This window comes from Limanda limanda, chromosome 12 (genome assembly GCF_963576545.1).
Source record: "Limanda limanda chromosome 12, fLimLim1.1, whole genome shotgun sequence".
Lineage (NCBI taxonomy): Eukaryota > Metazoa > Chordata > Actinopteri > Pleuronectiformes > Pleuronectidae > Limanda > Limanda limanda.
In genome coordinates, this window is record NC_083647.1 from 3976653 (window position 1) to 3990153 (window position 13501).

A 13501-nucleotide genomic window follows, 5' to 3' on the forward strand; every position below is an offset into this window, starting at 1 on the left:
GCCTAAATCCTGATCAGTGTTGAAAAAGACCTTTGGACAACAATACAGGAGGTTTCTTTAGATATTTGAGGAGATGCAAGTTTATATGAGGCCTTTTCATTTGCTACGACTTTCAGGCTAATGACCTGAAATGAAATGAAATTTTGGCTTTCATCAGCCCTAAGTTGTATGCCTCTTGTGTCTTATCAATCTCTTCTTTTTGCTGTTCTCCTGCTTTTGAATTTGTGGCACTGTCAGTTTCTGTACCAGTTGCAGGTGAGAAAGGGCTGAAACCACCAAAGAAGAAGTAGCTCAAAGTACTGCAAGCAGCCCAGAGGCATGTTCGCCCACACAGTCAAATAAAAGCAGTTTAAATGGAGTGAAAACCACCCAGGATGGAAACACTGAGCTCAAATATCACACAGCGTTACACACTTTCTGTGTTCAGCTCAGCTAAGTGTTTTGTTTAGCCATTAGCTAAAGTGAATGAACAGGCAAGACTGCATCTAAATATTGAAATATAATATTTAATTTCTACTGTTTCTATCAAAAAATTTTGTCCTTTGCTAACTTTCCCCAAGATAATTAAAGCCAGGGTTTTCAGTAGTTATAATTAGTTTTTTCTTTGGTGGAGTAAAAGACTCAAGGGTTCTGCAAAGAGCCAATTCTGAAGAAAACTCAAACATATAAGTTAACAACTATATATTAATGAAAATGAATCGCTGTTAACTACTTATACATGGTATGTTGTCTATGCTTTCATTATTGAATGTGTTTATGTGTCTTTGCATGTGGTCGATGTGAGTGTGTGTGTGTGTGTGTGTGTGTGTGTGTGTGTGTGTGTGTGTGTGTGTGTGTGTGTGTGTGTGTGTGTGTGTGTGTGTGTGTGTCTGTTGCAAAGGAAAAGGCACAGAAAGGGAGAAAGAGGAAAATATGACGCAGCAGTTGTCAGCTGTTATTCCAGTGTGTTCTGGTTTGTTTGTATGCAGGAAGGTAAATATGACTTGGACACCTCTGGCAGGAATATGTGCCACAGCTGATCATCTGTCATCAACTGCATCGTGCTCATCGTCCTCATGTTACACATCTGGAGCAGCAGGCAGAGGTTGACTGAGTGCCCCATCACGCTGTGGTGCAGTGATCTCCCTTCCGAGAGAAAGTGGGGGAAAGAGAAAGAGGGAGGTGTGAGGGGGAAAGAGAGAGGGAAGGAGAGAGAGAGAGAGAAGGTGATGTCGCTGCAGCAAAGAGCCAGCTGCAGAGGAAAGACAAGGACTGAGAGAGAGAGAGAGATGAAGGAATGCAGATATGTAGAGAGAGAGAGAAGATGTTGAAAGGTGCAGAGGTAGAAGGGGAGAAGGAGAGATAAATAGACCGAGGGACCGAGGGAAATACAGAAATAGATGATAAGGAGGGATAGAAAAGATGATGACATAGAAAGATAAAAGGGATGGAGAAAACGAGGGATGTACTCTATAGTAACATGGATGGAGATAATGACTTCCCCTCTGTGTTTTTTGCACCAGTGAATATGTTTACATGTTTGTCGTAATTGAATGCGGTGTCACATTAGTGGGTTTTCCACTCTGTTCACACGTCACAGACAACACACCAATAACTGAAAGAGAGTGGATGAGAGAGCGAGAAAGAGGGGGAGGGAGGGAGTGTGCGACGAGCATGAGAGAGAGAGAGAGAGAGCGAGAGAGAGAGGGAGAGAGGGGTGAGTGTCATAAATCACAGCACATCACTGGGTGGACGAGAGGGAAAGTTGTGATAAGGATCGCTCTGGTTTCCCTCGCTCTAAAGCAGCTTTTTTCTCCGTCAAGCCAACATTTGCTCTCCCTGAAAGCATTTTTAAGGTGCTCAGGTCTCCGGGTCTGTGAGCGGCTGGTGAGCATGGAGTGGAATGAGGTGGATTTGGTGCAGGAATTTACTGTTGAAGGACAATGCAGCAAAATTAAAGTCCGCTCCTGCAGGATCACATGGGACAGCCTGCAGGTAAATACGGCACAGCAGGGGGGCTGATCAGAAACTGCACGTTAACGACAGCATGCAGGCTCGCGCAGCGTTTAAAGCAGCATGAGCAGCAGAATACATTCCACCGCCTGTGAAGTGTTAACTTTTCAGTAGCTGTAGGATGCATGCCATTGATAAAACGATTACAAAGATACAACTGAGCAAAAACAGGGGCTACATTCACTGTTGGGACTAACAAGCAATCTGATGTCTAACCCATGATTATATCGGCAAGTTATTGTTCAATATAGTGCAGACAGTGTAACCTATTGCTTTTGGGAAACGAATATCTTGTGTTTTTAGATTTGTATTGTTGCTGCAAGCTTTTTTCCTTTGAAATATAATTTGGAAAGACTCAATGATTTTTTTCTCCTGAGAGTTAGAGGCGAGTGGAAGGTGCTAGAAAATCAACCATCACCTTTTTTACTACGTCTTCACATGATACACAGAATGCACATCAGCATGTTTTTTAATCATAGGCAGCTCCAGATTTTTCCTTGCCAATATGAACGTGTCGCACTTGAAAGTCAGTTTCAAGTGTACTGCATACAGCCTACTAATACAGTTTCATTATCCCAAACACAACACACTCACAATTCAAATCAAACTAGTTTTTCTTAAAGTTGAAAAAGCAAACTGGTTGGACTGGTAGATAGAACGTAAGAGTTTGGAAGAGATGATTTTAGTGTAGTTCACTTGTTAAAAAGCAAAGAACACACCAACAGTCGATGAAGCTACTCACTGTTCATGTGGAGTTAGTTTCTCTAGCTTCCCGCCATCTGACGATGGTATTTGTGTTTTTTTAAGGTTTTGTGTCCATTGCGTGCTGTATTCTCACAATTACAGGAGATTGTCCAGAGTGTAATGCAGGTCTAAAGGCAGCTTTAGTGTCATCTGATTTCAGCTAAGTAAAAAAGGTGTGCATGTGGGACTAAGATTCATCAAGGTGGCCAGAAAAACGACCCCAAATAACCAAGTTAACAACTTATTGTTTGAGTATTATACATCTTGCGTGACTTGAGCAACATGAACTCTCCAGTACTTAGAAGGTCGCTGATCTAAAATCAGACTAGTGTATCATTGTCGGGCCACATCGGACTAATCCTTATCGCGCCCTTACCTACTGCCACAGTCATACATTATAATATCAGTGCCATTAACTTCTAACAATAACATTTTTCTGTTAACATTGACAGAAATTATTTCATTCAGGGATATGTTTACTACAAAAATTATTATTATAGTAACTTGGGCTGAAATAATATATAGATATTATTGTAAATCGCTTTGGATAACACGTCAGCTAAATAATATGTAATGTAATGTTATTTTTTACTCCTCTTCATTTGCATACTTGGCGGTGGCAGAATATTTATCACGTGTCTGAATATGAAGCAGTCCAACTCTAACTATGACCCCAGTGCTAAAACATATAATTAAATCTACACCCTTATGACAAGGTCAACAAACACTGATCATATAAGAAATATTGTGGCAGGATGGGTGTAATGGATAGGATAACTAAAGTGTTTTGTTTGTGTGGGGATGCTCCTGGAGGTTTTGTTGTGAAAGTCTATCTCCACTACAACACCGTTGGCAATATTTCCACTAAATATCTAATTATACGGGCCCTGCTTGGTATCTTTAAGTTGACAGCACTGGACCAGAGTACATTAGCATAATGCACATCACAGATCTGAGGATCTGCAGTTTCCCATAGCTCAGCAGTTAGCTAATGATATGTGAAACCACTGATGGGAAAACAAGTGTAACATGCATAATGTCATCGTATAAAACATGATGCATTGGAACACTGTGTGTCTGCATAATGTCATTGAGTGTTAGCCGGAAAGCAATGATGCTGTCTGTAACACAGTGTGACCATCTGTGTCATTAATCACCAACGCTGATATTTAGCAGGGTGCTAATGCTGCCAGAGTTGGAGCGTCCACTCCCGGAGCCATTAAATGGCCACTGAGTTTAATTCATTTTTCTGATTTCATATCTAAGAATTGCCAAGACCCCAGGGCTATGTGCAGGGTAATGGACTTTTTCACCAGCTCCTCCCTGAGTCAGGGCACTCTATATTCCACGGAGGTGTTCAAAGATGTATTCTGCACATTTAACAAAACTGAGGGAAGCCTCAGTGCCCTTGCATTTATCAGATCTGAAACTATTTCTCCCTGGCATATAATGAGTTTAATATGTGTGGTTTTGTTCAAGGCCATATTCTTGAATTTCAGATGTTTTGAAATATACTACAGTCCGATATACTGTATCTACAGCTTTCATGTACAACTGTTATTTTAAGGCAATGCTTAGTGCAGGCAGTTAATTAAGTTCAACCATATCAGGATTTTAACTGCAGTACAGCAGAGTTCCCATTTAAAAGTGCTGACAGTATATGGTTGTTTAGAGTTACTGGGACATTTGTTCAAGGTAGAGAAGATGGTTTTGCGCCACAATCCAATTTTCATTCAGTATGTTTAACTCAGTTGAATTATTATTATTATAAAACCATTTAATCAAACTATCTTTCAGCTCAAGATCTCTTTTGACTATTCAACATGTTTAGCTGTAGCTGGTGTAAAAGTTTACATTGCTAAAGTAAGACTGCTTCAACACTTTATTATAGTAAAACCTTTCACACCACATATTATATTTTTGAAAGAGACATTAAACAAGCATTACAAAACTGGCCATACTTTAGTCTCTGAAAACCTTCACACACTGAGATAAGAAATACATTACTTAAAGCAGATTAATTTTGGGGTTCCTCAGGGTTTCATTTTAGTCACAGTCAGCAGACCATTCTACTGTAGGTGGAATTCATAAATCTGGAGTGAGACTAAATGAACTGGGAGTTTCTTTGAGTTTCAGCGATGTTTTAACTTGGTAGAAACTATACTTTTTTTTAGCTTTGGTCCCAGGCCTGTTTAAATCAACCCGGTCTATTGTGATGGTTTATTATGATACAGTACAGAGCCCCCTGGTGTTGAAGCAGTCATTCAGCGTAATTAAGGATATTGCCTTTATGTCGTAATTTCACAAATTTGAAAACTTTTATATTGTCTTGCCGCCCTACTGGAAATGAAGGCAGCAGACCAGATGCTGTTTGTCTGTGTGTATCCATGAGTGAACATACACAATAGCAGGATGTAGTTGGGCTGAAACCTCCCGCTGTTGTCTGCTAGAGGCATTTCTCCCCCCCCCCCCATGACCCCACCCAAGAAAAAACATACTTACACACACAGGGACAAACATTTCTTCATGTAATCAAAGAGATGTTTGTTCTGTACAGCCACTTAACAAGGTGTTCCGGTGTGTGCCCGGCTCTGACAGTAAAAATCAGGACACATAATCAGTGATTAGATTTTTCCCTGCCGTTGATGTCTGTGTCACAGCACTGTAATGACCCGAGCAGAAAGGATACAGACATTTTCCCTGGAACCAATACTATGATATGTCACGCTGCCAAGGCCACCAGCTGCTGGTAATAACATTGTAGAACACTGGGGCTGCTCACTGACCTAAAGTGTGAGGTGATGTGTGTGTGCAGCTGTGTGTTATCTTGTGTCGTCAGTCCTATGCTTAGCTATGTGTCATGAAAATACACAGGGGGAGGTTGAATAAATATATGCAACTCTTGTGTGTGTCCTCTTGTGTGTATAGATTCCCCGTGTGGAGCTGACCCTCTCTGAGCTCCAGGAAATGGCCACAAGACAACAGCAACAGATAGAGGCTCAGCAACAGATGTTGGTCGCCAAGGTAACTTAAATCTATTACCTGTCAGGAACTGTAAGGTTATCTACGTTAGAGTCTGCCTGAAAAGGTCAGTCACAGGAGCTGGGGCCTCGGAGGAATGTGTGTGTGTGTGTGTGTGTGTGTGTGTGTATGTGTGTGTGGATCATGGCTCATACAACTTCCTTTGAAACAGAACATGTAATCCAGGTCAGAGTTTAAGGACTGGAGAGAAAAAAACAAATCCATTTGATGCAATAGAAAACCATTCACCTTGGTGTGTATGTGAGAGAGAGGCAGCTCATGGTCCCTCGTCCCCAGTTCCCACGTTAGGAAGTGACTTTTGACTTTACAGGAAGTGAGGTCAGCAGGGGAACCACAGATGGAAGTTGAAGTAGAATTGTACTCCAGGAAAGAGTCACCAGGGTGAGCCAACATAAACCTGATTCTTAGAACTTCTGTTCATGTGATAGCATGTTCACTTAGACTAAAACAAATGTTTTCCAAAGGAAACTATACTTTAAAATACCAACATTGATTTGTCCAATTTTGTTTTTTCCAAAACCCATTGTGGCTACTTTATGCTGATATACAGCATTTTTAAAGCAGCTATCAGCAATCCCCCAGTGTTTCCTTCCAGTGTTCAAGTGTTTCCCTCTCTCATCCGCCATGTGGAGGCAGTTTCCATTATCTGATCCATTAATAGTTCAAAGTGGGTTTAGGATTTCCATTTATAAAGGTCAAAAACACTGCATACATGTTTTTTTCAGCATTGTCTATGTAACGAAACAAGCTACAGTTATGTAATGTGTTACGTGTGTGAAAGTTTGTGTGAATGTTTTTGTGAATGTGTGTGAATGTGTGTGTTTGGTTCCAGTGAATGATGGGAGGGTTCTTGCCAACATTCCATTTCCCTGTTCGTGTGTGTGTGTGTGTGTGTGTGTGTGTGTGTGTGTGTGTGTGTGTGTGTGTGTGTGTGTGTGTGTGTGTGTGTGTGTGTGTGTGTGTGTGTGTGTGAGAGAGAGAGATAGAGAGTCAGGTCAGCTGTACTACGTGCCAGCACTAGAGAAGTGTAAACTGCCTCAGTCAGCATCACACATGGCATCTCTCTTCCTCTCTCTCTCTCTATTTATCTATCTATCTCCCTCTCCATCTATCCATCTATCTACCCATCTCTTGCTCTCCTCTTTCTCTGCAGGATTGCAGGATTTCTGTTTTATAATGTTTGAGGAGGTCTATTACATAAATGCCTACATTTCAACAAAAATCAGTAGCCACATAATTTCCAAAGTTACAGACAGTAGGCCATTTCAACAGTGACACAATTTTGTACAACATTTTAAGATTTAATGAAAGGTGTTTGACAAAAATTCTGTGTTAACAATTCAAGGATTTGCCATTTTTATATGTAATCCCTCTATTTTCAGAGGCTCAAAAATGATTGAACAAACAGATATAAATATGAATACAGTGACACCTGAAGTCTGGAACTCATGGAAAGCCTATGTTTCCTCCCATTAGATGCTTTTCCAGGTCTTTACTGCAGATGTCTCAATTACAGGTTGTTTGTGGGTCGTTCTGTCTCAGTTTTGTCTGCAGTGATTCCTATGTTCTATTCTTTTTTAGTACAGGGGAATATTTATTTGCCTGGAGAAACTCTTGAATAATGTTTGCACCAAGTCTTGGATAATTATCCATCTGTGCTGTAAAGCACTCTCCTATCAGCTTTTTTAGTGCCCTTTAGGGATTGTTTTGTGCATAATGGATTTCAATATACCTGTGTCTCATTATATACATTAGAGCCACTGTGCAGCCGAAGCAAAGGGTTCGTTTATGGTCAGATCACCCAAGACAAATGTTGATATCTGAACAGGGCCATCGTAAAAATGAGAGAAAACGGGTTCCCAGGACTTTCAAGTGAGAGACACTATCTGCAATAGAGGGAGAGAGGAGGTGTAGGTTTGGGATGATGAAATAAATATTTATAGCAGTTAGTCTGGTGCCAATGCCAACAAGTCTATACAGCAGAAAATGTAGCTGTAAATTTATGAAAATCTCCAAAGTCATCATGTCCTCTTTTTCCTGCAGGAGCAGAGACTGAGGTATCTTCATCAGGGAGGCAGATCCAACCAGGGACAGACACAGGTGGGATCCTTATGTCTTCTATCAGTCTCAAAAAATTCAAATTTGGTCCAATACAGCACACATGGTCATATGTCCATTCAAATTGTCTCTGTAATTCATCCTGTACATACTGGCTGCCAAGTTCCATCTGCTAACTGAATGGATATAGCAAACTTAAAATTCTAAACAAGCCCTGTTTATTCAATCCGAGTTATGGAGACCCTGTTATTTAGTTTTTTGTTGATATTTCAGTAATGAGATGCAAATGCAAATGAACCTTTATCCTGGGTGGTTTGTGTTCTTCTCTCTGGTTTAGTCTGAAGCTGAGAAGCTGCAGCGGCTAAAGGAACGCGTAGAGACTCAGGAAGCAAAGCTGAAAAAGATCCGAGCCATGAGGGGACAAGTGGACTACAGTAAACTGATCAACGGAAACCTCTGTAAGCCTAAACCCACTGAACACACAGGGATGATGACTGTGATTAGAGCCACTGCAGTTTATGACTATAAATATTAAAAAGACAATGAATCTACTGAAACATGAAGGGAGCTTGTGCAAAACAGCACTATACAGTGTGTATTCTTTGAGTGTTCATATGATGTCCCTCAGATGTAGTCAGAGACTAATATATTAAAATATTTGCTGTGAATAAAATATCTATACATATTGCTGTAGATGCATACACACTTCTCACAAAATGGAGATATCAGCAGTGATCTCATTCACTGTGAATACATCTGACTTCTCTCCTGTCTGCAGCTGCCGAGATAGACCACGTGAGCAGCTTGTTTCAGGAGAAGCAGGCGGAGCTGCAGTCTGCAGTGGTCAGAGTTGACCAGGTAATGCTGAGGCTTGTTTGGAGTTGTCTATGATTCAGGTTATTCTAATGGCTGCTATTCAGTTAAATTCTGCACTCTACAACGATACAAATACTTACATGCATAATTGATGAGCTAGTAATCGAGCAATTCCTTTGTACGCCGACACGTGCATACCTTCCCGTTCACATCTGCATGCGCATGCCCTGTGTAAGTGAGTGGTCATATGATATGTGTTTTCAGGTGTGTTAGTGTGGATGGGAATTTAAATTGAATTTAGAGCCAAAACCCTTTTATGGAGAGAGATTTAGTTTGAAAACACTGTTTGCAAATGAGAACATATTAGTATGGATGTCACATGAGTTGTTGTTAAGTTCTCTGTAAAACTGTTTCACCAGTTGACTCAGCAGTTGGAGGATTTGAGGAAAGGGCGCATTCAGTTTCACTCTGCACCGCCTCATGGGGCACCCACGGGGGGCCATGGTACCACCACAGGCCAGAAAGGGTCGCCCCTGTCTGGCCCTGCAGCCCTGGAGCTGAGGAAACTCTACCAGGAGCTGCAGGTAAATGACACTTCACACGTCATTTCTTTTAACTAGAAACAGTTTTCAGTGACTTGAGCATGTAAGCACTGTGTATTTCTGTCTGCTGTGTTTAAGGCTCGTAATCGCCATAACCTGGAGCAGAGCAGCAAGTTGTCCCAGAACAAGGAGCTGCTAAACAAGAGGAACACCCAGGTGACAGTGATGGATCAACGCATCGGAGATCTGCGAGAACGATTGCACAAGAAGAGAGCTGAGGTACGAAACTTTACTGCTTAACATGGATTTTGATTCACGGCTAAACAGTATGTAGAAACACCAAAATGTGTCCTCACAGCCTAAGTTGATGTCTCATTCTTTCTCTTGACTCCTCTAGTTAAGCCGTATGAATGGAGGGGGCCTGTCCTCCCCTCAGTCCTCTTCCCACCCTGCTGGTGGAGTTTTGGGTCGAGTGGCAGCTGTCTGCCCCTACATCCAGGTTCCAGCGGAGGGGAGACAGGAGGCGGGTTACCACCTGCCAGCTGACCCTCCACCCAAACCCACCCCACTCAGCCACACCCGTTCCCTCTCAGGTTGGTCCAAAATAATTTCCTGTCTTTTACTTGAGTTTTTCTGGCTGCACTGTCTGATATGTCTGTCCAAGCTCTAACTCACTGTCCTTCTACTTCCTTTCCCTGTCTTTTTGCTCCTTGTCTTCCTTTCCCCTCATCTGTTGTTGTTGACGTCACCTTAAATGTGGATGTGTACGTCACTTGTTTTGTCATTTGTTGATGTCGTGGTGGTGGCTGGCTGGTGTTGTGACTGTTGCTGTATCCGTCCTGTGGCATCATTATGATGATGTCGCCGTGGCCATGTCCCTGTTGTGCATGTCGTTGTTGGTGTTTTGGTGGTTGTTACTGTGGTGGTGGGTGTGGCTGCGCAGAGAAGGACAGGAGTGGCAGCAGGAATCCCCCCAGCCAGTGGAAAGTGTCAGATTTAGACATCGTCCTGTCTGAGCCCACAGAGACGTGGGAGGTCCCTGGGTCCCCTCAGGGGGGCGACAGTGACAACAGTGAGTCCGTAGAATTGGCTAGAGAAACTTACTCACCTCTAGCTGCAGTGATAGATTAGCAGCACCTGGTTACTCACTCTTCCATACACATGTCAGGGTGTAGTGGGCTTGTTAATAGTAGAATCCTTCATCACCAGTCTGTGATTTCACAAGTTGAATTCAATTCAATGGAATTTGTATAGAGCCAAATCATAATATATATTATCTCAATGCATCTACATAGTATATATATTTATATGTTTTAATGACCCTGAAACATCGAAGGTGGCATTGAAACCATACAGGTTGTGTCATGTCTAACTATACAGAACAGATGGTTTAGAGAGAGAACATAATTGAGTCAGCTACAGAAAATGACCTCAGAATGTAAGGGTCATGTGTATGAGGACACCGACAGGACATCTGATATCCAGCAGCTGCTCGGGGTTAGAAAGGACAGCATAAGACAATATACTGAGGGCAAACCACAGTCTGGACTGAGACTCATGTTCAATTATTCTATGTTAGATTTTAGATGGTTCAATACAGTGAATTCATCACCTTCAGTTTACTTACAAAGTCTGAAACAATCTGCCCAAAGGTATCAAAATAGAATGATGAAATTATTTTCTTAGTCAGTAATCATATTCACATTCACACATAAATTGAGTATTGTTACATGGAAAGCAATATTCCATCTACTGATCTTCTTCAGAAGACAACATCGTTTGGATTATGGTGAATACATTATTTGGGAATAGAATATTCCATTCATCATATATGTTCCTGATTTCTACTCACTTTGTTACATCCCACTGTATTCTACCAGTTTTAAAAGATAGACCATGAATAATGCTACCATATACCATTTTGGGGGTTTTCTCTTAAATTTTACAAAAGCAACAAGTCCTTTTTATTTTTCTGTCTTGGTTACACCCAGGGCATGTGCAATCAAGCAGTTGGTGACTTACGGTGTGAAAATTCCATTGAGACGTTTTAACGCGTTTAAGACATAAACATCTACATAGTGTGACTAAGGACGGAATACAACACATGTCTTAGTTCAATTATTGCTTATTCCGAGTATGAACTTATTAAAGTTAAGCTAATCAGAAAATGAAGTTAACATGACACTGTATTATTCTGATTATTGGCTTAATCGGGTTAATGCTAGAATAATGAGACACTATTGTTGCTTATGGTAGAACATCATTACACCCTGGATTGAATAAGGATACAATTTCTACTCACTTAGTGTAACTTTTTTTTTTTATAAGTCTCTTTAACCATCAAGGTCACAAATCCCATTGTGTTCTTGATGAGCAACAGCGAATGCCACGGCTTTATTTGTTATCCCTGCTTATATAATGTGGAAAATACATTGTTGTAGCTTATGTCAACAGTCTTCTGGGTAGGCAGGCACAGCAGATGAATTAAAGGAAGTCTGAGGTACATTATATATAATGTGGTATATATAATAATGTGTGTGTATGTGTGTTTGAGATTTCTAGAGGAGCATCTGGCAGCTGTTGTTGCAATCATCAGATATTAAAGGGATAGTTCACCCAAAGATAAAAATGTACTCATGATCTACTACAAATCCAATACAATTAAAGTAAATGGTGACAGATTCACTAACGTAAAAAAATATAATAAATAAAAACATGGTGTAAATGATGCCGTTTCGAGTCGAATTTGAATGCCGGGGCTTGCGGACACTTGGATGAAACCACAGGAGCAGTATTAACCCTAATCTTTACATTTGAAGAATCGGCCACCATTTACTTCAATTGTATTGGATTTGGCTGAAACACTGCTTACCCCTGAAACTGAAGTGTTTTGTGGACTCAAAAACTTCACCCACCCCTCCATCAGCATAGTTGTAAATAGATAATGAGTGATTTTTCATTTTCGGGTGAACTATCCCTTTAAATCTTTGTTCATTAGTAACAAATGTTACTAATTAATGAATGTTAATACTGTACAAGCAGTCCATAATGTTCAAACAAAAATCATCACAGCAATAATTCAATGCATTCAATGAAAGTATTGACATGATCCACATACCAGATATTCCAAAACAACTTTTAGAGTCTTGCATGTCTTTTTAATGAACATAGGCTTTATATAAAGAGGATTGACGTGGCAACACCCTAAAACTGAAGCCAAAGCATCTGGATTGCCCCCTGGTGACTGGCTGCTGTTTAGGTCATAAACCACCCCTCCCACTAAAAAGTGAAAGCACATGTCAAAAGTGGTTTCTGACATTTTAGGTTGTATATATTTATATGTCTGGGGTAATGACCAATTGGCTTCAATGCTTCTCATGCTTCTGTTACAAAGAATACAAAGAAAGACTTTTCCAATCAATGATTTCTGGATATAGGTAGATGTAAATTAAAGGATATTATAAAACATGTCGAATTAATTAAACGCTGAATGTTAAGTAGTTAGACATTTAAGGAAATATGCTTATTTATTGTCCTAACACAAGTAGACTGATACCATTCTCGTGTCTGTTTGTTAAAAGCGTCACTACAGCTATCAGCAATTTAGCTTATCTCAAACAAAGGAACTAGTCTGGCTCTGTCCAAAAGTAACTATATCCACTTACCGTCACCTCTAAAGCTAATTCATTATCTAGTTTGTTTAATTTGAGTTTAAAGTTTACGGCTAATAAGCTTATCTATCTCTTGGCTGGGTGGTGACTTCCCATAGTCTTGTCTTGTTAATATGCTCTTGAGGTGCTGATAAAAAAGATTCTGTTTCATTAGGCTACTTCTTGAGCTCAATACCGCTTCATCCAGTATTTTCTCGCCATCATATAGAACGTGTGAGCTTTTGGTTGCTGTGCAGGAGATCGTTTGCACAGTGTGCTTTGCATTCAAGTCTTAAATGTTAAGAAGACTGTGGCTAGGCAATAGCAACATGGAGGCTAATATTAACATTACTGTTGGTGTCTAGAATAAACAGAGGCAACAGTTTAGCCAGCTGGCAGTTGTAATGCAGGAAATGCAAAGGTATCTGAGATCATGGGGAGTAATTAGAATATATTCTCTGGTAATCCCCCAAAAATTATTTCCATGGCCTGTTGCCATTTGTGATAATGTCAGAATCAGAATTCAGAATCAGAATTCTTTTATTTGCCAGGTATGTTGCACATACAGGAAATTGCCTTGGTGTATGTCCGCACAGTATCACAAATGGGGGGCATTATATGAACTCTTCATGTAAACACAACCCACTTTGAAGGCAG

At 40.6% G+C, this 13501-nt stretch overlaps 1 protein-coding gene across 1 annotated transcript in view; it reads left to right on the forward strand.

Moving 5' to 3' along the window:
* LOC133016090 (apoptosis-stimulating of p53 protein 1-like) overlaps positions 1 to 13501 on the forward strand; it is a 50440-nt gene that overhangs the window by 24094 nt on the left and 12845 nt on the right. The window contains exons 5-11 of the mRNA XM_061083406.1: positions 5665 to 5760; positions 7822 to 7878; positions 8174 to 8294; positions 8615 to 8694; positions 9072 to 9236; positions 9333 to 9473; positions 9592 to 9787. Coding sequence (XP_060939389.1) covers positions 5665 to 5760; positions 7822 to 7878; positions 8174 to 8294; positions 8615 to 8694; positions 9072 to 9236; positions 9333 to 9473; positions 9592 to 9787 — 856 coding nt within the window. The remainder of the gene's footprint in view (positions 1 to 5664; positions 5761 to 7821; positions 7879 to 8173; positions 8295 to 8614; positions 8695 to 9071; positions 9237 to 9332; positions 9474 to 9591; positions 9788 to 13501) is intronic.